At 42.9% G+C, this 26,574-nt stretch overlaps 1 protein-coding gene across 1 annotated transcript; it reads left to right on the forward strand.

Moving 5' to 3' along the window:
* Positions 1-23,221: 23,221 nt before the first annotated feature.
* LOC108645719 (protein spinster homolog 1-like) lies at positions 23,222-26,338 on the forward strand. The gene is made up of 6 exons (XM_031895126.1): positions 23,222-23,297; positions 23,377-23,566; positions 23,684-23,749; positions 24,756-24,851; positions 24,964-25,356; positions 26,150-26,338. The coding sequence occupies exons 1-5, from the start codon at positions 23,245-23,247 to the stop codon at positions 25,171-25,173; spliced, it is 615 nt and encodes a 204-aa protein (XP_031750986.1). The 5' UTR covers positions 23,222-23,244; the 3' UTR covers positions 25,174-25,356; positions 26,150-26,338.
* Positions 26,339-26,574: the final 236 nt, after the last annotated feature.

Consider the following 26,574-nt stretch of genomic DNA (forward strand, 5'->3'; position numbering starts at 1 on the left):
TACAAATGAATGCTTAGATTGGTGCATGGAACTGTGGCCCTTATCTAAACTGCTTATACTGTTGTGATCTTAGCTAATACTTTTACATTTATTGACTTATGGGATGTTATAATAGAGGCTGGATGCAGTACTAGCGGTACCTCAGCTTTTATTCCTGTATTAAGAGTATCAGTGGAATGATTATGTGGCACCCAGCGCCATCTAGTGGCAGAATAAATACAGGACGAGAATAACACTGTGATCTGCCTACAGTAGTGCAACCAAGATACAAGCAGGCAGTCTCCCTCCTTATTGTACAGGTATGGGACCTGTTATCCAGAATGCTCGAGACCCAGGGTTTTCTGGATAAGGGTTTTTTCCATAATTTGGATCTCCATAACTTAAATCTGCTAAAAATCATTTAAATTGTAACACTTGTTTGGCTTAATAGGGGTATTATACCAGGCTAGTTGGACACTTAGAGCACGTGTTACAGCAACCCCCTTTCCCAGGAATGGGCCTCCGCTATTTGGGAGCTATATCAGGGGCTTTATGGTGTTGCTGAACTACAACCCACACTGTGTTGTGCAATATAATGAGTGACTGGACGCCAGGAGCTCTTGCAGTTAACTGAATGATACTTTATTTGGACAAGGCACATATAGAATAGTGCATCAGGGTATATACTCACAGTCACAGCAGTATAGAACTTGGTCACAGAAAATACAGCAGAAGTGACACTCAAGGTAACTGTATAGCCCACTTGGAGGATATGCAGAGTATTAGCTGTATGCCAGGAATGGATGCCCTTTACTGGAACGGATCCCCTCCAGCCAACTATGGTTCAGGGTAAGGAACTGCCTGAATCCTGCGTCTTAACTGTGGTCCCTACAGCAAGGCATACAGAGCCTGGGTTATACTAAACCCTTACAGTCTCCTTTGATGGGGCCAGTGCTGCCCTTACTAAATAAGCTATCTATGCTCACCACTCCTAGAGGGTGCTATTACATATGACTGACTGTGCTGGCTTTATCTCATTCACGGGGCCCTGTCCCCAACTTACAAATCAGCAGTTCTCTTTACTGGGGCCTAATTGCCTCAGGCTCAGTGACATGCAGCCTCAGGACAACATCAGCCAAAGAGGAAGACACTTCCTTGTGCCAGACACTATATAGTCTGCACAAGGGGAGTGGTCAACCTGGCTAAACCTATAGGGGGTAGCCTAATACTGTAATCTGAGTGTAGAGGGCTCTGCCCTATTACAGCACAGATAACATAAAGGTAGGGGATAACACCATAGGGCACTTAACCCTATGGGTCCCTACATTCACCCGGGGGAAGAATCCATTCCGACCCGGCAATGGTAAACAACCTTAAGTACACATTTCAAGCAAAAACAGTAGTGCATTGATTTAGTGCAAAAATACAGTACCCATACACCCGTTTCTGATACCCTCTCCTGAGGAGTATCCGGTACATTGGATAGCTGTAATAGAAATTTTAAGGCACAGAAAATATTAACTGTTTCATTACTAGTTACGTTTCTGTAAACCATTTACAATACATGAGTGTCACGATGGATCACTCAGGCACTTACTTATAATTCCATGACACACCATCTGACTCTGCAACAGAGGTATGACAGGCACAATACTTAGAGTTCTTGAGTCACCTCCCTGCCCCTAAACAGTGGTGCTCAGGTACACACTTAAGTATCCTAGATATACTACCTGTAACCTGCAACAGGAGTATAACAGGTACACTTACACATGGAAACGATCCTGCCTTCATTCAGGTGTTCCAGGCTCAAGCTTAAAGAGAAAAATGTTAGTGCAAACAATAGTTAACTCTTTAGACATTCATGGCCCCACCCAAGCCAACTTTATTAGTCCATTGCTTCCCACCCTAGCACAGTGTTCATGAATCTCCCGTCATGCACTTCGTAGGGGTGGATTACTGCAATGGGTCCTCCCTGTGAGGATGAGGTAGAAGTTGCAGTGAGGTGGGGGCTCAGCAGTCTTTTTAGAGCCAACTATGTACACAATAAATGTCTCAGCAGTGCCTCCCTGGTTGGGGAGGAGAACAAAACCCACCACTGAGGGGTAAACGAAGGAAGAAGTCTCTGTTTGCTCAATACCGTGAGTCCAGAGTAGGGATTTCATCCCAAAACAGAATGAGGGTACTGGCCAGTCGCTCAGTCCCTATGCAATGTTCCTACAGTGCCCAGCCGGTGCCACTGTGGATAAATCATCTGGAGGCCCCAAACCTTTTGAGGGTTTCATCCAGTGACAGATAATAGGAGGGGTGAGGCTTGTCGATCCTGCCTCCTCCTGGGAGTTGGGCATTCATGCTGAAGTATTTCTCCTCTTGAAATTTACCGCAGCTTTTTACATAGTGCTTGAGGATGGTCCTCCCAAACCACCACTCGTGCATGGTGTTACCAATAAACTCCACATCTCGGCTCCTCCTTTCAGGGTCGCTGTGGAAAACACCTTCTTTTCCGATGTCAGCTCTCCTGATGATCTCACCATACAGCCACTCCTGTACCTTCTTCTCGACCTCGTCGAAAACCCACTCTGGGGCATAAGGCATGCAGTATCCCCAGAGGTCCCTCACGCGTGTATTGATCATGCGCTGAACACGGGACACTGACCTCATCTTGGCTGGATCTCCCCGGCCGGGCAAGACCCAGTAGGCCTGATTTAGGCCAGGCACGGCCCCTTTTAGTGGCACAGTGGGTAAAGACAGAACAGGCTCTGCAGGAGGCTGTTCAGGCATCACGGTGGCATAACTAGGAGGTTGTTCACTCCTATCCACCCATATAGTGGTGGTTCCGTCAGTGGCCCATTCTTTGGCCTCCTCTGCGGGCTGTTCTTTTGTTGGAGTGGAGGGCTTGGTTGCTACACTAGGTACACGGCCTCTCCCCCTAGCAACCGACCTACGCTCCCCCATTGTGGTTGGGAGCTCCTCCCCCGAGCTGACTCCACGCGGGCTCTCTTGGACTGTATCCCCAGCCGGGGAAACTGGCCCTACTGCCACACTATGTTTGGAGGAGGTACTGCGCCCCCCTGGTGAGGATGTTGGGGTAAAGGGCTCCGCCTCCACGGAGAGTTCGGACCGTCCGGACAACCTTCTTAACCCTTGTACAAAGGGCCCCGGTGTTGGTCTCCCTTTAGGTGGCCTGGGTTCTTGGTAGGGGCCTATCCAGCAGTCATAGAAACAATAGCTGCAGTGACTTTTAAAGTCTTTGGCCTCCTCAGTGAGGTCTGTGCCACACCGCCCACAATATGGAACTAATTCCCTCACCCCCATATCGGTGAGCCTTTCACCATAAGTGCCGCCCCACATGTAGCGGGCACCCGTATCTATTACTGGGGGATCTCTGAGGGTAAATCCCTTAGACTTGGGCTCATCCAGGACCTCCCAACCATCCCACCCCTTGTCTGCCATGATGGGAATAGACGGTGGGGTTAGCAGCTTAAGCACAAGTTCAGTAGTGTATCCTGGCCGCAGCCGCAGGCTCAGGTAACAACTGGCAAAATTTCAACCACCCGCTCCAAAGAGAGCCGCCCCACTATGTGGCTTGGCTGGGCGCGGTGGTTATTTGCAGTCTTTAAAGTTCAGCCGCAGCCGCGGTCTGAGCTAAGAAATGCCGGTAGCAAGGGCTGGGGTGCACCCTTCTTATCCCTCGCGTCCGCGATAGGCAGGTGAAATCCCCAATAGTTTGGCACAAATTCTATTTTGTATAATGCCGGCCGCACTGTTTAAGCCGCCCCACTATGTGGCTTGGCGGTGCGGTGTATATAGCAGGCCTCCTCCCCGGAGAAAAATTCTTACCCGCCGCCGCGGTGTATGAATTGGAGGAGTTCCTGTGGCAAAATGCGCAGCCGCGCATATGCTGGTAAGCTGTGGTGATGTGACAGGGTATCCCTTTGCAGCCGCTTGGGGTCTCTGTACACTATCCGGATGCGGAGCTGCTCAGCACACGTCCGCTCACATGAAAGTCTCACCACAAAATGGCGGCGGTGACGTGCGTCTGGGAGCCGCCCTTAGAGATCTCGCGTCTAGACTATTCTTTCTCGCGAGACTCCCCCTTCGCGCCAAATGCCTCCCGCGTCACTCAGAAAGTGCGCGAAAACAACAGAGGGTGATTGACAGCGTAGGGCAACCAATGGGAAACGGTCTAAGAGCTCCAAAAGAACCGAACCCACGGCCAATTACAATTTAGATTTGTCAATGCAGGCTAATCTTTTTGCCTGTCAGCGATTTTAGAAGCACAATTTACACACAGTGTTTTCCAGCCCCACAATTACGTTGGGCGCCAATGTAACACTTGTTTGGCTTAATAGGGGTATTATACCAGGCTAGTTGGACACTTAGAGCACGTGTTACAGCAACCCCCTTTCCCAGGAATGGGCCTCCGCTATTTGGGAGCTATATCAGGGGCTTTATGGTGTTGCTGAACTACAACCCACACTGTGTTGTGCAATATAATGAGTGACTGGACGCCAGGAGCTCTTGCAGTTAACTGAATGATACTTTATTTGGACAAGGCACATATAGAATAGTGCATCAGGGTATATACTCACAGTCACAGCAGTATAGAACTTGGTCACAGAAAATACAGCAGAAGTGACACTCAAGGTAACTGTATAGCCCACTTGGAGGATATGCTGCCCTTACTAAATAAGCTATCTATGCTCACCACTCCTAGAGGGTGCTATTACATATGACTGACTGTGCTGGCTTTATCTCATTCACGGGGCCCTGTCCCCGACTTACAAATCAGCAGTTCTCTTTACTGGGGCCTAATTGCCTCAGGCTCAGTGACATGCAGCCTCAGGACAACATCAGCCAAAGAGGAAGACACTTCCTTGTGCCAGACACTATATAGTCTGCACAAGGGGAGTGGTCAACCTGGCTAAACCTATAGATGGTAGCCTAATACTGTAATCTGAGTGTAGAGGGCTCTGCCCTATTACAACACAGATAACATAAGGGTAGGGGATAACACCATAGGGCACTTAACCCTATGGGTCCCTACAAAATATTGAATAAACCCAGTAGGATTGTTCTTACCCCAATAAGGGGTAATTATATCTTAGTTGGGATCAAGTACAGGTACTGTTTTATTATTACAGAGAAAAGGGAATCATTTAACCATGAAATAAACCCAATAGGGCTGTTCTGCCCCAATAAGGGGTAATTATATCTTAGTTGGGATCAAGTACAGGTACTGTTTTATTATTACAGAGAAAAGGGAATCATTTAACCATTAAATAAACCCAATAGGGCTGTTCTGCCCCCAATAAGGGGTAATTATATCTTAGTTGGGATCAAGTACAGGTACTGTTTTATTATTACAGAGAAAAGGGAATCATTTAACCATTAAATAAACCCAATAGGGCTGTTCTGCCCCCAATAAGGGGTAATTATATCTTAGTTGGGATCAAGTACAGGTACTGTTTTATTATTACAGAGAAAAAGGAAATCATTTTTAAAAATTAGAATTATTTGTTTATAATGGAGTCTATGGGAGATGGACTTTCCGTAATTTGGAACTTTCTGGATAACAGGTTTCTGGATAAGGGATCCCATACATGTACTAAGATAGATACAGTTGGCTGATAAATAGGGAATAATCTACTGCCTATTGTCATTTAGCCACTGAGGTTGCAGACTGAGCAGGACTACAGAGGGTACATAATTATATAATAAACACATGTCACCAAGTAAATACAGGGCCCTGAGTCCATTTACACTGAAAAGCCCAGCTGGGGTGCCACAGACTGAACAACAGGCAGGTGTAATAATGTGCCATTTGTTAGCCGGGCAAAGTCCACTCCCTGGGCTGCCGACCCTAAGCACAGTGGCTACTGAGTTCATTCCTGCTGGGGAAGGCTGGTAGTGCTGGGAGGTGTAGTTCAGCAGGAGCAGAGCAGCATTATGCCCAGGGCTGAGAGTTATGTTTCTCATTCCATTCCAGCCAGCGTGCCGTGTTCCTCTCCATAACTCATGTTCCGCGGCGCGGCGCTGGGAAAGTGCAGAATCCATCAAACACATCGGCGAATATGATAGCGGATAAAAATGCTTTGCTTTATCCCATCTGCCATCTCCCCGTACTTTACTGCCTCCTGTTTCATTTCATTCTTTCCTAAGTTCTCTTCTCTGCTTTCTACATTTATCTTGCAAGAGAAAGGCTATAGTCTTCCTTGCCCCCCTCCCTATACCTGCCCCCCATATCTGCCATCAGTCAGTTGGGCTCACCACTAAATCTTAAACCATTAGGCGGGGGTACAATGGGGCTGTGACCACAACATTCATATAGAAACAAGAGGTCCTCTGCACTCACCCATAATCAATATATATTATATAGGGCAGCTGTAGATATATTGATGATGGGTGAGTGCAGAGGACCTCTTGTGTTTGTATCTATGGCTTCCCGGGTTTGTATGTGAGTGGCCCTGTGCCAATGGGCATTACATTTACCCACAGCCAGAGAGACTGATGATGCAGGGAATCTGCCCCACCCTCTTTTTATGTTCTGTAGGGGATCCAGGGGGGTCAACTTTCCCTTCTGGCTTGGATACCAATGCCTTTTAGGAGTGTCCCTTATTGCCCCTTATGACATGGCTCTTCCTCCACCTGTTTCTAGGAGTGAATGCTACTGGGGAGCCTGGGACACAAGGCCCCAGTAAAGAAGTTGCACCTTAAGGGAACTAACCCCTTAGTGGAGTGGGGTAGCAGGCTCCCCATGAAAGTGGCAGATGGTACAGCCCAGGGGTGTGGATCTGATCCACTGAGTGTTTCCCCCATTTATGTTCAATAAACATCCAACTTTTGGTTATGAACCACTGGTGCCCTCCTTTATCCTCAAGTAGTAGGGAAACTACACCATCCCATCTGCCACAAGCAGTCCATTTCTTCTAGGTAAAGTCTTGGCTCGACTCACTGAGTTGAGTTTCAGGGCTGTGATTGGTTATTTGATAGCCCCTATCTGTTTGGCAGTACACTAGGTTTATGTGCAACTAAAACTTGCCCCCAAGTCAGGAATTCAAAAATAACTCCCTGGTTTGGGGGCACTGAGAGCAACACCCAAGGGGTTGGGGGGCAACATGTTGCCCCTGAGCCACTGGTTGGGGATCACTGCTCTAAATCAAGTGCTAATTGCTCTAATTGGGACTCTAAATCAAGGCTTTTGATTGGCTTATAGATGTAACTTTTTCTCCTCTGCGGCTGGCTGTAAGACTCGGAGAATCATGGCTGCGGCTACAGAGAAGTGATTATGTCTCTACCGACCCACGGCCTCCATTGTTTCATAGTTGGTTTTCCTGAGCGACAGCCGAGACTGAGATCCATTTCTCCTTTCATGGCAACCATTTATTGAGCTTGAGAGCGCCCAGCAGCGCCCGTGGTCCCATCACTCACTTACACTTAGGGGCGCTCTAAATGACTGTCTCGCTTACAACTAGAGGCGCCGAGGGTCATCAGAGCTCAAGGTTATGTTCTCATCAAACGTTTCCAATCATGTCCGGACGTTGCCCCATTTATCATTGCTGTGCATTAGGGAAATCACAATGTTACATGGAACTACTTGTGCTCAAAATAAGTAATAGGCCATTCCCTTAGCTTTTATCTAAGGAATTCTACCTGCACCAACAGGCTTGGCCAATCCATTAGTGCCTTCTTTTCTTTAAAGAATTCATTCATGTAGAAATTATTTAGATTGCTCTTCTGAGCACTTTTGCAAATTACAAAATATAAAAAAAATATGAACTGCTTATTATAGAGTCACATCGGCTGTTTGTATTGGGATCTATTTACTGACTGATATGAGCGGCTCCTACATGAACTTTCCAGCAGGGGAATGACTGGTTATTATAGAGTCACATCGGCTGTTTGTATTGGGATCTATTTACTGACTGATATGAGCGGCTCCTACATGAACTTTCCAGCAGGGGAATGACTGGTTATTATAGAGTCACATCAGCTGTTTGTATTGGGATCTATTTACTGAATGATATGAGCGGCTCCTACATGAACTTTCCAGCAGGGGAATGACTGGTTATTATAGAGTCACATCAGCTGTTTGTATTGGGATCTATTTACTGAATGATATGAGCGGCTCCTACATGAACTTTCCAGCAGGGGAATGACTGGTTATTATAGAGTCACATCAGCTGTTTGTATTGGGATCTATTTACTGAATGATATGAGCGGCTCCTACATGAACTTTCCAGCAGGGGAATGACTGGTTATTATAGAGTCACATCAGCTGTTTGTATTGGGATCTATTTACTGAATGATATGAGCGGCTCCTACATGAACTTTCCAGCAGGGGAATGACTGGTTATTATAGAGTCACATCAGCTGTTTGTATTGGGATCTATTTACTGACTGATATGAGCGGCTCCTACATGAACTTTCCAGCAGGGGAATGACTGGTTATTATAGAGTCACATCAGCTGTTTGTATTGGGATCTATTTACTGAATGATATCAGCGGCTCCTACATGAACTTTCCAGCAGGGGAATGACTGGTTATTATAGAGTCACATCAGCTGTTTGTATTGGGATCTATTTACTGACTGATATGAGCGGCTCCTACATGAACTTTCCAGCAGGGGAATGTACCCACCATCAGAGGCCCCAGTGTACCCACCAACAGGGGCCCCTATGTACCCACCGTCAGAGGCCCCAATGTACCCACTATCAGAGGCCCCAATGTACCCACCATCAGAGGCCCCAATGTACCCACCATCAGAGGGCCTAATGTACCCACTAACAGGAGCCCCTATGTACCCACCTACAGGAGCCCCTATGTACCCACCAACAGGAGCCCCTATGTACCCACCTACAGGAGCCCCTATGTACCCACCAACAGGAGCCCCTATGTACCCACCTACAGGAGCCCCTATGTACCCACCAACAGGAGCCCCTATGTACCCACCATCAGAGGCCCCAATGTACCCACCATCAGAGGGCCTAATGTACCCACCGAAAGGGGCCTCATTGTACCCACCATCAGAGGCCCCAATCTACCCACCATCAGAAGCCCCAATCTACCCACCAACAGGGGCCCCTATGTACCCATTATCAGAGGGCCTAATGTACCCACCAAAAGGGGCCTCATTGTACCCACCATCAGAGGGCCCAATGTACCCACCAACAGGGGCCCCAATCTACCCACCAACAGGGGCCCCAATCTACCCACCAACAGGGGCCCCTATGTACCCACCAACAGGGGCCCCAATGTACCCACCAACAGGGGCCCCTATGTACCCACCAACAGGGGCCCCAATGTACCCACCAACAGGGGCCCCAATGTACCCACCAACAGGGGCCCCTATGTACCCACCAACAGGGGCCCCAATGTACCCACCAACAGGGGCCCCAATGTACCCACCAACAGGGGCCCCAATGTACCCACCAACAGGGGCCCCAATGTACCCACCATCAGAAGCCAAAACATTCTCTTTGTGTTAAAAAATATTGGAAATGAAGTCTAGTTCTTAACACAGCAGTGCAATGTGCCATCAGTTTAGTGTTACAGCTGCCCCCACCCAGCTCAGAGTCCATTTGGGCCCTCCATAGAGGTAAGGGGGGAACCAGGGGCTAGGCAGGGGGGCAGATTGTTGTTGGGTTCTGCAATCTAAGCAAAAGAGCCCAGATTGTCCTTGGTGCAAGAATCTGTATTTCAATACAATGAGGGCAATACATATATAGGGAAACACTGGGCCCTGCCTCCCGTTGCATGATGGATGTATCTTACTGCCATCCCCACGTGGGCGCCAGTCAGGGCAATGAGCAAGCAGAAAATCTTCACATCTCTAAGTTCTGTTCTACAAAATATCTTTCCCCAAAGGGGATTCCCTTGGAAGAGATATTCCTCTTCATTTCCAATAAAGCCAGAGAGAAGCAATCAGAACATTTGTTTAAGCATATTAATTTGGATAAATGCGGTCGTTAAGGAATATCTTGCCTTTGCACAATGGGGAGGAGCCGGGAGCTAATTGGTACATATAATGCAGCCTGATGGTAATAAAGTGCAAATATGACTGGCGGTGCCACCAAGGTGCCCAGGGAGCCTACAGGCACAGTCCAACCCAACTGCGAAGGATAAAAAAAAGATCAGTTTCATTTAATCCTGCCTGTCAGGTATATGGAGCCCCACGTGGGCCACTAACTAACTAACTACTAACTAACTAACTAACTAACGCATAATAAATCCTACAGACCTGATACACGAACCTTGGCTGTTCCTGAATGTGCAAATCCCATGACAGGGGCCATTAGGGAACAAAAAGGTTCTAGTTAATAATTGGTCGGGAACTAAAATGTCTATTCAGTTACATCTCTGATCCCCAACATGTTGGAATGGCCTTTGGGCAATACAGCTTTTTTGGCAAAATAAATGCCCACAGACTAGGGGCCCTGGAAAGGTTGCAACCCCTGCAGCCCCTATACCAGTGATCCCCAACCAGTGGCTCAGGGGCAACATGTTGCTCCCCAACCCCTTGGATGTTGCTCTCAGTGCCCCCAAACCAGGGAGTTATTTTTGAATCCCTGACTTGGGGGCAAGTTTTGGTTGAATAATGTAGAATTCTGGGCCATATAAATTGAATTCTATCCCAGTCCACAAACACCAAGCCTTATAGCTTCTAACAGCAAAAATAGTGATGCAAAACTTACAGAGTCCGCAGATACAAATGGCCCTCAACAGAAGAGTGACTGGAAGGCAGATAAAGGCTAACAAAAAGTCTTTGTCCTTCAGTGGTGGTAATCTGATAGCCTTCCGCACAGTTGGAGCTCTGGTTGTTCGGACCTTCTCGGTGGTAGGAGTAAGGAATGAGCTCTCTTACTCAAACTTTTAGTCAGTTTATATACAGTTCTTAGAATAATAAACTCCTTTACATGATATATTTAACTGTCATAAAAAGTGCCATCTGCCTTTAAATTGGATCATTAATCATCATCAAAATGTCAGTTCTGCATCAATTGTAATTACTAAGGCTATACAATTAGTTGAACATATATATTCACAAAAACACTAAATATATAATAACTACATAGAATAACATATATATATCATGAATATATGACAAAAACCAACATATACTATCTATTTCCATGTATGTACCATTTGAATATTTCAACATATAAGATAAAATATATGTACCTCCTTTGTTCTCTAATATGTATAAATGAGTCCAATATTTACTATTGTGCCTAAAGGCCAAGGTTATAATGACCCTTCTCACGTATCTTAAAATAACCTTTTTGACACAAGAGTACTTTATCAGATCTCCTATTCTGCAGATTTCTCTCCAGACCCCCAATCCTCATAAAACACACACATACACCCAAAGCTAATTACATCAGACCATAATATATATATCCTAATTCCATTATATGACTTGCACCTGCTCCTATAACTAACTTATTGTATAGGACATTAACATAGCAGCTGCTTGGCTAACTTTTATGGGAAAGCTCTCCTTTGTTAAGGCCTATGTATTAAAGAGAACCTTAAATAAAATCTGAGAGAATATTCTTCAAATAAAAACAAGATTTCCTACCAAATAAAGCCCCTGTAAGCTGATAGGGTGCATAGAGGCCCCTAATAGCCAATCACAGCCCTTATTTGGCTCCTCCATGAACTTTTATGGTGCTTGTGTTGCTCCCCAAGTCTTTTTACATTTGACTGTGGCTCGCGAGTAAGAAAGGTTGGGGACCCCTGCCCTATAATAACACTACTGATCCATAAAGGGTTCCATAGAAGACCAATAGCCCCCTCTAGTTAGATGTATAAGTCTTATTATGCTTATTACACATCAGCTGTTTATATTGCATACACAAGGGGCGTTGGCAAAATGTTGGTACCGTGCACTTGTGTTCCTGGGGGGCCCCATATAAATAACTTCTTCGGGGCCCCAAAGTTTCTAATGGCGGCCCAGGTTGTACCTCATGGATATGGACAAATCCATATTTAGAATGGGCTAAATATCTTTGTGTGCCTGCCTAGGACTATTCTAACAGCGGAGCGGGCATTCATCAACATTAGTACGTGGGGAACCTCATCAATCTCACTCGCTATAATGAGCACTCGGAAGGCACTTCTCAAACAGTCCCAGTAAGTCCTCATTTAATGCAACATTACCATCACATGGAGTCACTAGAATATCAGCCCCAACTCCCCGTCCCCTCACACTGCCAGTAAGTACAGAGGCCTTGCTGCCTATATATAGGTATATACAGGTATGGGACCTGTTATCCAGAATGTTTGGGACCTGGATAAGGGGTCTTTCTGTAATTTGGCTCTCCATACCTTAAGTCTACTGAAAAATAATTTAAACATTAAATAAACCCAATAGGATTGTTCTGCCCCCAATAAGGGGTAATTATATCTTAGTTGGGATCAAGTACAGGTACTGTTTTATTATTACAGAGAAAAGGGAATCATTTAACCATGAAATAAACCCAATAGGGCTGTTCTGCCCCCAATAAGGGGTAATTATATCTTAGTTGGGATCAAGTACAGGTACTGTTTTATTATTACAGAGAAAAGGGAATCATTTAACCATTAAATAAACCCAATAGGGCTGTTCTGCCCCCAATAAGGGGTAATTATATCTTAGTTGGGATCAAGTACAGGTACTGTTTTATTATTACAGAGAAAAGGGAATCATTTAAACATGGCCTTCCTGTAATTTGGAACTTTCTGGATAATGGGTTTCCTGATAACGGAGCCTGTATTCACCTGCCAGACTGGGGGCCTGGGACCATCCCGCACTATTGGGGTCCCTCTGTATCTCACTGTATTAGGACAGCTGGCAAAGACCTATTATTTCACTGTGGTGGATCACAAACTATTGGACGGTTCCCCAAACAGGGGCCCCAAATGACCGCAAGAGGGGGCAGCCTGAGGGTCAGTTAGGGTGAAACTTGAGGGCAAATGCTTTACTATTCCTAGAACTATCGTACAGTAAGTGTTATTTTCATGTTTCCATTTACCTGTAACTTTATGATGGAATAATGGCGCCCGACTGAAATGTTTAACTGCAAAGCGGGGTCCTGAACCCCAAAAAGTCTAAAGACTTATGTTTCCTGGTTGATTAAGGCCAAACCAATGGAAGACAAATAGGGTTGCCTACTTTCCCCCTACCAAAAGGGGGGCAGGCGGGGACGCCAAGGGGCGGAGACAGTGACGGGGGTGGCAGTGGGATCAAGGGGCGGAGTTATAACAGGCATCTCACAATCCCTATCTGATGTACAATCATCACTGGGTCTCTACTCCAAACTCCCTCTTCCAGCAAATGGGCACCAAAGACACAGAAAATCTGATCCCCTTATATATACTAGACACCCCCATGCCAAATACTGAGCTACCAAGGGGCATTCTCCCCCCCAACTGTAACATAGGCCCAGCACTTAGCTGGCCTAAACCCTCCTGGGGACTACATAAAGTTTGCTTGATTAAAATAGGAGAAAAAAGTTCTTGGCTACAACCACAGATTCTGTTTATATAAAAAAGGAAAGTGTCTCCCCCAGTAACTAAATAATTCCTCTTGGTGCTTTTCCCCATGTAGCAATTACTGCTTTGCTGCAATCTTTCTGATAACCACATGGTGGCGATGCAGTACATAGACCAAGAAAATCCTAGTCTGAGTACATTTGATTGTGATTTAAACAGACACAGATATTATATTGAGCTTTTCCTGGGCAGAGACCTTATGTAATGATAACGGCTGTTATTGTGAGCGGCCAGATGTTCTGCCACTGGTGTAAGGAGAGATCTCCACCCAAAACCGCTGATTGCCTAATGAAGGAAAAAGCAATTCTAAGCAACTTTCCATTAAACAATTATTTTGCACATGCCTATGGCACAGTTGGTGGGGGGGGGGGGGGGGGGGCAGTTCTCAGCAAATTTGGGCCCAACCAAGGCGAGGAAGCTTGACATAGTGGGGAAGGGGGAGTGATATACAGTAGGGGGTACATTATCCCTTATAATACATGAGTGATACTCAGAGTTCCCTGTATAACTCAGCCTGCAGCCTTGTGCCTTTATATGGGCACAGAACCCCTCAGTGACTGCTAATATCCTTATCATTTACAGTAGGGGGTACATTATCCCTTATAATACATGAGTGATACTCAGAGTTCCCTGTATAACTCAGCCTGCAGCCTTGTGCCTTTATATGGGCACAGAACCCCTCAGTGACTGCTAATATCCTTATCATTTACAGTAGGGGGTACATTATCCCTTATAATACATGAGTGATACTCAGAGTTCCCTGTATAACTCAGCCTGCAGCCTTGTGCCTTTATATGGGCACAGAACCCCTCAGTGACTGCTAATATCCTTATCATTTACAGTAGGGGGTACATTATCCCTTATAATACATGAGTGATACTCAGAGTTCCCTGTATAACTCAGCCTGCAGCCTTGTGCCTTTATATGGGCACAGAACCCCTCAGTGACTGCTAATATCCTTATCATTTACAGTAGGGGGTACATTATCCCTTATAATACATGAGTGATACTCAGAGTTCCCTGTATAACTCAGCCTGCAGCCTTGTGCCTTTATATGGGGGGCACAGAACCCCTCAGTGACTGCTAATATCCTTATCATTTACAGTAGGGGGTACATTATCCCTTATAATACATGAGTGATACTCAGAGTTCCCTGTATAACTCAGCCTGCAGCCATTTGTACCTCTGGGATAGGACAAATGTTGCCCATGTTAGTAAATTGCCCCTATGGCTAATAATACCCTTGTTTTCCCCCCGTTTACATCATGCCACAATTCTATGATTAGAAATGCTGCGCTGCACAATCGGGCCACTTCCCTCTTTATACTTCTCTGAACGCCACAGTTTAGGCTACTAACAGTTTCTTCTGTAAAATTATATGTTTGACCAGTTCCTGAGAAATTCAAGGGGAACTAAACCAACAGGTTCTGTGCAAACAACAAGGCGCTACCGCTGTGGGGTAATTATATCTTAGTTGGGATCAAGTACAGGTACTGTTTTATTATTACAGAGAAAAGGGAATCATTTAACCATTAAATAAACCCAATAGGGCTGTTCTGCCCCCAATAAGGGGTAATTATATCTTAGTTGGGATCAAGTACAGGTACTGTTTTATTATTACAGAGAAAAGGGAATCATTTAACCATGAAATAAACCCAATAGGGCTGTTCTGCCCCAATAAGGATTAATTATATCTTAGTTGGGATCAAGTACAGGTACTGTTTTATTATTACAGAGAAAAGGGAATCATTTAACCATTAAATAAACCCAATAGGGCTGTTCTGCCCCCAATAAGGGGTAATTATATCTTAGTTGGGATCAAGTACAGGTACTGTTTTATTATTACAGAGAAAAGGGAATCATTTAACCATGAAATAAACCCAATAGGGCTGTTCTGCCCCCAATAAGGGGTAATTATATCTTAGTTGGGATCAAGTACAGGTACTGTTTTATTATTACAGAAACAAAGGAAATCAATTTTAAAAATCTGAATTATTTGATTAAAATGGAGTCTATGGAAGACAGGCTTTCCGTAATTTGGAGCTTTCTGGATAACGGCTTTCCGGATAACGGATCCCATACCTGTATTACAGTAATTAAACAAGCTGTAGGCAAAGGCTTGCTATCTGTAATACCCTAGCCCTGCTCTACATATGTTTCCAGTGATGTCTGTAGCTTTAGTAAATGTATTACTATCTACCCAATAGGATTCAATAGGATTCGGTTTGGGATTCGGCCAAATCCTTCAGGGAGGATTCGGGGGTTTTGGCCGAATCCAAAAAAGTGTATTCAGTGCATCCCTAATAAAGAGCACAGAGTATTAGACGCTAGCTTGCTGATAGACATGAGTTTTAGATGAACTTTACGTAGTAACCATTTTAACTGATCTGTCTGACTTTTTAATCAATTGGTTTAACCCAATGTGAATTCAGACTCTTTCATAGTTTGCTTCTTGCCTTTTCTGTTGGCCTGAAGTGCCTGGGACTTAAGCAGGGTATGGGTTTCTATAGCAACCAGCTGTGAGTATTGTGATGTCATCATGCCAGAGATCAGCCAGTTGGTCTGCAGTGGCTGGACCTAAGCAGGGTATGGGTTTCTATAGCAACCAATTATGACATCATTAAGCTGGTATAACCATTACCAAGGCTTCAATCCCAGCCTTCTAATAGGATTCAGTTTTGTTTTTCTCTCTATGAGTAAACATCACAACATGAACTTTCCGTAAGTAGCTGCTTTTTTAACCATAACACTCAAATCTTCAGCATTTAATCCCTATTCTATACATAAATAAGCGTATATACATATATTGTACTTAGGGTATGTGTTACTTTATAGGGGCGTATATAATATATTAAGTATAGGGTTGAGCCTATTGGTCAGTATTATAATGACATCACGGATACAAATTTCCCAACAGATCCCAGCAATTTAATGAAAACAAATTAGTATTTAGGGGGATTTTATTCCGTTCCCAGCGTTTAACGTATCGCTGCTCGTGTTGGTTACTGTTGCGCCGCTGTGTAAAGGTTTAGCTGATCCTTTTTATTGACGCAGCAAAGGGCCTAAAGGGCCCACGTAGCGCTGATTCTTGGCTTCATTTGTTTCCCATTTAACTATATTTTGCTTGGCTTCTTTATATCAGTAGTTTAAACTGATTTTATACAGAAATAGGACCTGTTATCCGGAGACCTGTTATCCAGAACGTTCTGAATTACGGGGAGTCCCATAGACTCAATTATAATTAGTGATGAGCAAATATGTCCCATTTCGCTTCGTCGAAAAATTGGTTAATCTTTCAAAGGATTCGCGAAACGGCGAAAATGTTGCGCAGACTATTCTTTTGATGCCCGCTACTATTTATTTTGATGCAATGACTATTTTTTTTATGCCCGCGACTATTTTTTGACACACAACTATTTATTTTGACCCGCAATTACTCTTTGACACCCGCCACTATTCTTTTGACACGCGACTATTTATTTTGACGCCCGCGACTATTTATTTTGATGCTGCGACTATTTATTTTGATGCTGCAACTATTTATTTTGACGCCCGCGACTATTTATTTTGATGCCGCGACTATTTATTTTAATGCCGCGACTATTTATTTTGACGCCCGCGACTATTTATTTTGATGCCACTACTATTTATTTTGATGCCCGCGACTATTTATTTTGACGCCGCGACTATTTATTTTGATGCCGCGACTATTTATTTTGATGCTGCGACTATTTATTTTGATGCTGCAACTATTTATTTTGACGCCCGCGACTATTTATTTTGATGCCACGACTATTTATTTTGATGCCGCGACTATTTATTTTGATGCCGCGACTATTTATTTTAATGCCGCGACTATTTATTTTGATGCCGCGACTATTTATTTTGATGCCGTGACTATTTATTTTAATGCCGCGACTATTTATTTTGATGCCGCGACTATTTATTTTGATGCCCGCGACTATTTATTTTGACGCTGCGACTATTTATTTTGATGCCGCGACTATTTATTTTGACGCCCGCGACTATTTATTTTGATGCCACGACTATTTATTTTGATGCCACGACTATTTATTTTGATGCCCGCGACTATTTATTTTGACGGCCGCGACTATTTATTTTGATGCCACGACTATTTATTTTGATGCCACGACTATTTATTTTGATGCCGCGACTATTTATTTAATGCCGCGACTATTTATTTTGATGCCGCGACTATTTATTTTGATGCCGCGACTATTTATTTTAATGCCGCGACTATTTATTTTGATGCCGCGACTATTTATTTTGATGCCCGCGACTATTTATTTTGACGCTGCGACTATTTATTTTGATGCCGCGACTATTTATTTTGACGCCCGCGACTATTTATTTTGATGCCACGACTATTTATTTTGATGCCACGACTATTTATTTTGATGCCCGCGACTATTTATTTTGACGGCCGCGACTATTTATTTTGATGCCACGACTATTTATTTTGATGCCACGACTATTTATTTTGATGCCACGACTATTTATTTTGATGCCCGCGACTATTTATTTTGACGGCCGCGACTATTTATTTTGATGCCACAACTATTTATTTTGACGCCCGCGACTATTTATTTTGATGCCGCGACTATTTATTTTGACGCCCACGACTATTTATTTTGATGCCGCGACTATTTATTTTGACACCGCCACTATTTATTTTGACGTGAGACTATTCTTTTGCCACCCACGACAATTTTTGGACGCGCTGCAAATTTTTCCACTGGAAAATTTTTTCATCTGTTTCACAAAAAAATCCGCCAATGGCGAAACGCAGAAATTCGCCACGAATCCATGCCTGGTGACACATTTTGCCCATCACTAATTATAATCAAATATTTCTCATTATCAAAAATGATTCCCTTTTCTCTGTAATAATAAAACAGTACCTGTACTTGATCCCAACTAAGATATAATTACCCCTTATTGGGGCAGAACAGCCCTATTGGGTTTATTTAATGGTTAAATGATTCCCTTTTCTCTGTAATAATAAAACAGTACCTGTACTTGATCCCAACTAAGATATAATTACCCCTTATTGGGGCAGAACAGCCCTATTGGGTTTATTTAATGGTTAAATGATTCCCTTTTCTCTGTAATAATAAAACAGTACCTGTACTTGATCCCAACTAAGATATAATTACCCCTTATTGGGGCAGAACAGCCCTATTGGGTTTATTTAATGGTTAAATGATTCCCTTTTCTCTGTAATAATAAAACAGTACCTGTACTTGATCCCAACTAAGATATAATTACCCCTTATTGGGGGCAGAACAGCCCTATTGGGTTTATTTCATGGTTAAATGATTCCCTTTTCTCTGTAATAATAAAACAGTACCTGTACTTGATCCCAACTAAGATATAATTACCCCTTATTGGGGCAGAACAGCCCTATTGGGTTTATTTCATGGTTAAATTATTCCCTTTTCTCTGTAATAATAAAACAGTACCTGTACTTGATCCCAACTAAGATATAATTACCCCTTATTGGGGCAGAACAGCCCTATTGGGTTTAAGTAATGTTTGAATAATCTTTTAGCAGCCTTAAGGTATGGAGATCTAAATTATGGAAATTAGGGAAATCCCTTATCCAGTAAACCCCAGGTCCCAAGGATTCTGGATAACAGGTCCCATACCTGTACAATGTAAAGGGGGGGCTTTCCTTTCTAGGTAAATAGTGTCTTTGTTTTCATAATATCTGATATCTTTTCTCTTGTCATTTCAGATTTATATATCAAAAAATCCTTTCTATTTATCATTTTATATATGGAAAAATCTATAACTTCAGCTATTATATTAGTCCAAAGCGCGTTCAACATGACACAGATCAGTTTCACATAGGGAAAGAAGATATTGAGAAACAAGAAGAAGAAAAAGAAGAACCGACTTCCCCTAAATTCACAAAATGTTGCGCTTTCTTTCTTATTTTTTCACTTGCTTTTCTAATGGCAGTGAATACTATGGACGACATCATTTATGAATGTAAGTTTAATCATATTTACTTTTTTTTTTTTTTGAACATGAAAGATTTCTGATAAATGTCTATGTATTTGAATCAGGCAAAATCCTAACTTTGTTTTTGTTCCTTAGCTGTACTTCCCTACATAAAAGCGGAATATGGAATGAACAACGTGCATTCGAAAATAATAACTATGAGTAAGTTTTATGGTTTATTTCTTTTCAAATTCTTTGTTTGCAATTATCTCAGTTTCTGGTTATATCTTTCATTATACTCATTGCTATAAACTAAAATCTATTTCATTAATAGTTGCATGTATATCTTGTTTTCTGTAATTGGCCTCTCACATTGTCTTTTCTCCTCTCTCCATAGTGTTTATTGCAAGCTGCGCAATCTTTGCCCCGGTATTCTTCTATTTCTGGAATACCTTCAGTGGGCTAAGAGTATTATTTGGCGCTATTGCCTTAATGATTATGTTCGGCGTTGGAAGTACTTATGTTCCAAAGAAGGTAATTATCTGGTTAACTACTGTTCTTTCAGTCATTTAGCTGCAATAACAAACAATGCTAAGTCTAGTTATAGCCATCAATACCATTTCTTTAATCGGATAAACCCAGTACCTAACCAGCAATTCATTTTGTTCTTATCATTCATGAATTTCTTTGTCTCTTTCTGAAGGAATTCTGGATCTTTATGTGCCTACGAAGCCTCTTGGACTCAGTCAAAGTTGACTATATGGCTTCTACTCCTGCACTGATAGCAGACCTTTTTGATGAGGACATTAGAATTGCAATGCAGACCTTACTATATGTCCTTAACACTATTGGATGGTAAGTATCCATTCCTGTATGTAAGTGTAATAGGCTTTTGTCTGTGCATATCTGCATTCCAACATGGTAACTTTAAGCCCCTAAATGCTTTTTTCTCCTGTGTGTGTGAAGCCCATTAGCCCACCCACACCCTGAGTTTTATATAATACAGGTATCAGACCCCTTATCCAGAAACCCGTTATCCAGAAAGCTCCAAATTACAAAAAGCTCATCTCCTATTAGAGATGTAGCGAACTGTTCGCCGGCGAACTAATTCGCGCGAACATCGGGTGTTCGCAAGTCCGCAAATTCGCGAACTTTTCGTGATGTTCGCAATTTGGGTTCGCCGGCACCGAAAAAATCGCAAAACTTACGATAACGTTACGAATGCTCCGAAAAAGTCGCAAAACTTACGATAACGTTACAAATGCTCCAAAAAAAGTCGCAAAACTTACGATAACGTTACGAATGCTCCGAAAAAGTCGCAAAACTTACGATAACGTTACGAATGCTCCGAAAAAGTCGCAAAACTTACGATACCGTTACGAATGCTCCGAAAAAGACGCAAAACTTACGATAACTTTACGAAAGCGCCAGAAATTACGAAAAAGTCGCAAAATTACCGATCATTTCGAAAAACGGCGTGTGTCAATTTTTCAGAGAAGTTTTTGCCCTTGATCCCCCTCCTGCATGCCACTGTCCAGGTCGTGGCACCCTTTAAACAACTTTAAAATCAGTTTTCTGGCCAGAAATGGCTTTTCTAGGTTTTAAAGTTCGCCTTCCCATTGAAGTCTATGGGGTTCGCAAAGTTCACGAATATTCGCAATTTTCGGCGGAAGTTCGCGAACAGGTTCGCGAACTTTCTTTTTGAGGTTCGCTACATCCCTATCTCCTATAGACTCCATTTTAATCAAATAATGTAGAATTTTTAAACTGATTAAAAATAATAATAAAACAGTACATTGTAATTGATCCCAACTAAGATATAAATAATCCTTATTGGATGCAAAACAATCCTATTGGGGTTAATTAATGTTTTATTGATTTTTTAGTAGACTTAAGGTATAGAGATCCAAAGACCCCCTATCAGGAATACCCTTGGTCCCGAGCATTCTGGATAACAGGTCCTATACCTGTATTGAGCTTGAAACTGAGCTGATTAATAATTACACAATGCCACTTGTATCTAGTACTTAAACTCTGTCTTTTTATTTACAGTTTGTTGGGGACCATTGGCGGATCTTACATTGCCAACTATATAGGTTCCGACTGGCGAATGGCACTACGGGTAAGAGAAATACATATGAATGTACCAAAAGTCAGGGTTCTAGAAAGTATATCGAACTGTGAAAAATCAAATGATTCTTTTGCAAACAAGCAAAAAAGCATGGGCGACAATAAAATAGCCACGGACGAGACAGATTCGCTCACACTAGTGATAAGAAAAATCCCACAGAAATGAAGGGAGAGTGGCAGAATTTCACTCTGTCAATACGTTGAATATATCTTGAGAAACGTGGCCTCTGAGCTTTGAAGTTCTATTCTCTGTGTTTAGGGAAATACTGGGCCACATAACTAATATTTCTCTTTATTTGGACACAGGTGGCACCACTGTTAGATCTGGCAGCTCTGGGGCTGCTGGCAGCAGTGACGAGAAAGCCGGGCCGAGGTGGCATGAAGCACAAGGCGGATATACATCAGAAGAAAACAACTTTACGCTCTGATTACCTTGATCTTGTTTCAAAGTGAGTGTATCTCTTTATTTTATATTATATATATAAATGTATGTATGTATATCTTTATTTATAAAGTGCTACTTATATACGCAGCGCTGTACAGTAGAATACATTAATACAAACAGGGGGTTATTAAGATAATAATAGATAAATACAAAGTATAACAATAAATAAAGATAAATACAGTAGCAATAAGTTAAGAGTCAAAGACACAAGAGAATGGAGGTCCCTGCCCCGTAGAGCTTACAATCTATATAATACACATACTAATCTTCGCCCATGTATGACCACAGTTGTAACATTAGGAAAATGAAAATTATAGTATTTTATAGTATAGGATTTGCAGCAAATTTCCACATTTCGCCATTGGCAAATTATTTCGTGAAAATTTGCAGCGGAAAAATTCATTGTGCCGAAATGTTTTGTCGCACGTCAAATTGGGTGCAACCGCGTAAAAGAGGCGCAGTCGCGACAAATTGGGCGCGGTCATGTCAAAAAAACATGGGCGCTAAAAAAATAGACGCGTGCGACAAAAAATAGGCACAGGCGACAAAAAAGACGCAAAACTTCCATGAAAATTTGCAGCGGAAAAATTTGTCGTGTGGAAATGTATTGTCACGTGTCAAATCGGGCGCGGCCTCATCAAAAAAGGGTGCGGACGTGACAAATTGGGAGCGGTCACGTCAAAAAAGTGCAGGCAGCAAAAATGTAGACGAGGGCGGCAAAGAAGACGCGAGCAACAAAAATAATCCCGTGACAAATGTGTTTTGTGAATTTTTCGCCGTTTTGCGAATTTTATGGCGAAATGGGACAGATTCGCTCATCACTAGTTATTGTTTTTATTTCGCTGTTTAATTACTTTTTGGTTGAGCTTATGAATCTTAATCATCTAGATTTTAATGCTATTAATTTCAATCACTTTCATGCACATAGAAGGGATAGGGAATATACATTTACAAGGTGACCCCAATTAGGCGCCTTTAAAAACGTAAATGATGCCTGACATTTCGGCGGTATTACTCGCGTTTCAGTGATGAATGGAAATCAATTAAGAAATGTCCCAAATTGTAATTCATATGATCTCTTCTATTTCAGCCGCAGTTTGGTTTTTGTATGTGTTGGGTTTGCACTTTCTGGCTTTGTTACTAGAGGCATGTCTATCTATACGCCCACTCTACTCAATACTACTCGCATTATGGCAAATACAACCTGGACTTGTGTAACAACGGATTGCACATTTGATGAAAGGTAAAACCCAAATGATACTTTATTTGGAGAATTATTCATTTCACGAATAGGTCGATTTATCCTCTCTTCTTATTTTCAGTTTGACCTACGGACTGGGCAAATGTCTTTCTACTGCAAGCGGCATTATTATCGGCGTGGAGATCAATAAGCATTTCCAAAAGCGGAATCCGTACGGAGCGCCAGTTGTGTGCGCCGTCGCACTTCTGGTCTCTGTGCCCCTTCTCTGCATTGGATTATTGCTCGTAGGAATTAGTACCGTTGCATCCCAAGTAAGTTTTACCCAAATGGGTTAAGACTTTATAGAAACTGTGAGAGCGTTATAATAATGATACTTTCTGTAAAGTGACTTTTATCCACCCTGACCTCTCCCTTCTTTTTCTCAACAGATTCTCTTCTTCATTAGTGGGATTTGCCTTGCTGTGAACAAGGTTCTTGTCAACGAAATCATTCTGGTAATGTATTATAACTTATTGGACTTCCACCCCCATACTATCCAAATGCTTAATAAGGTGCTAGCAGTAGTGATGGGTGAAATGTTTCACCAGGCATGGACTCGCGGCAAATTTCCGCGTTTCGCCATTGGCGGATTGTTTCGCAAAACAAAAATTTGGCGCGCGTCCAAATATTGTCACAAGAATAGTCGCGCGTCCAAAAATTATCACAAGAATAGTCGCAGGCGTCAAAAGAATAGGCACGCGTCCAAAAATTGTCGCAAGAATAGTCGCAGGCGTCAAAAGAATAGTCGCACGTCCAAAATTTGTCGCAAGAATAGTCACGGGCATCAAAACAATAGTCACGCATTCAAAAATTGTCACAAGAATAGTCATGTGTCCAAAAATTGTCACAAGAATAGTCGCGCATCAAAAGAATAGTCACGGGCGACAATTTTTTTTCCGTGCGTCATTTTCACCGTTTCGCTAATTTTTCACCGTTTTTCGCGAATTTTGCGGTGAAACGGGACAGATTCGCTCATTACTAACTGGCAGAGCTAATGTATGTAGAACTGAATGGTTTGTAGGGTGCAGATCAACTCATTCCAGTGTGCTTATTGGTGCTTATTGGTGCAGGGGAACCCTGGAGCTACTGTCACCTTTGGGTTGGTGGTAATTCCAGTGGTTCCTCTGTGCTCAATAGATGCAGTAGATCTGTTCCTTAAAAAGTGTTTGTCATTTTACAACAGTTACTGAAAATCTGGTATTTATTTATACTAGCACACTGGGCACCTTCCCAGCCCACTCAGTAACTAAATAACTTTCCCTGAGAAGAAAGGTACAGTGATTAATGTGTTAGTGCCAGAGATATGGCCAATCTGGTAGTTTCATATGGCTGCAGTATGTCTGGTCACATCCAGAGTCTCTAAACAAAGAGAAAAGATTAGATGAAGGCATTGTGTATGAATTGTTACCTTGGGTCCCCTATAGCTGCCAAATCCTGATGCAGTTTGTTCTCTTTCCCCAGATGGTAGTCCTTCCAAACCGCCGTGGTTGGTCATTTACTGAAAAGGCAACTCTCGGATGGCTTGGAAATGTAGGGGGTGAATACGTTTTGTATTGGGTAAGTATCTGTTCAATTTTTGAAATGTTGCGAGCTTTAGTAAACTGCCATTCTCTGCAACATGTAATAATACGAAAAGGCAAAGTTTAATACCATTTTTATTTTCCAACAGGCTTCTAAATTACTGGAGATAAAGTTCCCCCATTCTGAACTGATACAGAATCACAGAATGGAATTTCTTCTCTTCATTTACCCACTTGTGGCTTTAATCGGAGCAGGATATTTCCTGCTAACGGCGAAATACCTTAAAAAGGATGCAGAAAAAGTTACCCAATTTTTGAATACACCGACCATAGATGAAGAGCAACCGGAGATACCATAAAATATATGGTAACCATAGGAAGCCAGCACTCACGTTATACCGGAATCTGGCAATACAAGAGCCTCGGAGTAAGAATACCAAACCGTCACTCTCATTGTACAGAATCTTTTCTGCATCTTAAGATGGAACCTCTGTTCTTCTAATATGAACGGATGGCCTCGTCTTCATCGAAATGATCTACTGGTAAATCTATGTGGAATTTAGTTAGGGACATTTATAGGCTATTTGAGATACAAAAATGGGGGTGCTGCTAGGATTGTGGGGGTGCTACTAGGATTGGGTTAATTGTGCTAATGTAGGAGATAGCCCATTCTGGAGTTACTGGGGCTGCAGGATTTTATGAGAGGTTTTATTGAATGTCTGATTGGTGCTGTATGGGGGTATAGTGGGCTGTGTGGGGGTATAGTGGGCTGTGTGGGGGTATAGTGGGCTGTGTGGGGGTATAGTGGGCTGTATGGGGGTATAGTGGGCTGTGTGGGGGTATAGTGGGCTGTGTGGGGGTATAGTGGGCTGTGTGGGGGTATAGTGGGCTGTGTGGGGTATAGTGGGCTGTGTGGGGGTATAGTGGGCTGTGTGGGGGTATAGTGGGCTGTATTGGGGTATAGTCGGCTGTGTGGGGGTATAGTGGGCTGTGTGGGGGTATAGTGGGCTGTGTGGGGGTATAGTGGGCTGTATGGGGGTATAGTGGGCTGTGTGGAGGTATAGTGGGCTGTGTGGGGGTATAGTGGGCTGTGTGGGGGTATAGTGGGCTGTATGGGGGCATAGTGGGCTGTGTGGGGGTATAGTGGGCTGTATGGGGGCATAGTGGGCTGTGTGGGGTATAGTGGGCTGTGTGGGGGTATAGTGGGCTGTATTGGGGTATAGTGGGCTGTGTGGGGGTATAGTGGGCTGTGTGGGGGTATAGTGGGCTGTGGGGAGATGGGGAGAGATGCAGACAGGTTACACATAGTTTAATTCTCCTCTCCTGTATTTTCAGATACCAAAGTGCCCTGAAAATATATACGACGCTTATTACGTTTGACGTGATTTCGAGCAGTGAGACGTCTCCTTTCCCAATACAGCCGTCTTCAGGAACAATTATCAGGATCATCTATGGATGAATTACCGTTATATTGTTATATTTATTTTTAAATAATATTTGTTTATACTTATGCATTGTATATGATTTATGAAACTATCAATAAACTATGTTTAAATAAAAAATTGCTTTTTGTTAAACTTTTTCTGTTGTATTTTACCTAAGAGATATTCAGCTTTCATATACTTTGCCATACAATTTAGGGAATATTGCCATACCCCTGACAGCAAACAATATGTTGGTACGCAGTTGCGCTACTCTGCTCGTTTAGGTTGATGTTAGTAAAAGGGACAGTTTTAAAAGTTAGAAACTATGCGATAAGG

Source organism: Xenopus tropicalis, chromosome 1 (genome assembly GCF_000004195.4).
Source record: "Xenopus tropicalis strain Nigerian chromosome 1, UCB_Xtro_10.0, whole genome shotgun sequence".
In the NCBI taxonomy this organism is placed as follows: domain Eukaryota; kingdom Metazoa; phylum Chordata; class Amphibia; order Anura; family Pipidae; genus Xenopus; species Xenopus tropicalis.

Bases quoted from the DNA above. Each gene is read 5' to 3' on its own strand.
- LOC108645719 (XM_031895126.1), top strand. From the start codon at position 23,245: ATGGCAAATACAACCTGGACTTGTGTAACAACGGATTGCACATTTGAT. The intron at 23,750-24,755 runs GTAATGTATTAT...CTCTTTCCCCAG, and splicing joins TTGTCAACGAAATCATTCTG to ATGGTAGTCCTTCCAAACCG. The intron at 24,852-24,963 runs GTAAGTATCTGT...ATTTTCCAACAG, and splicing joins GTGAATACGTTTTGTATTGG to GCTTCTAAATTACTGGAGAT.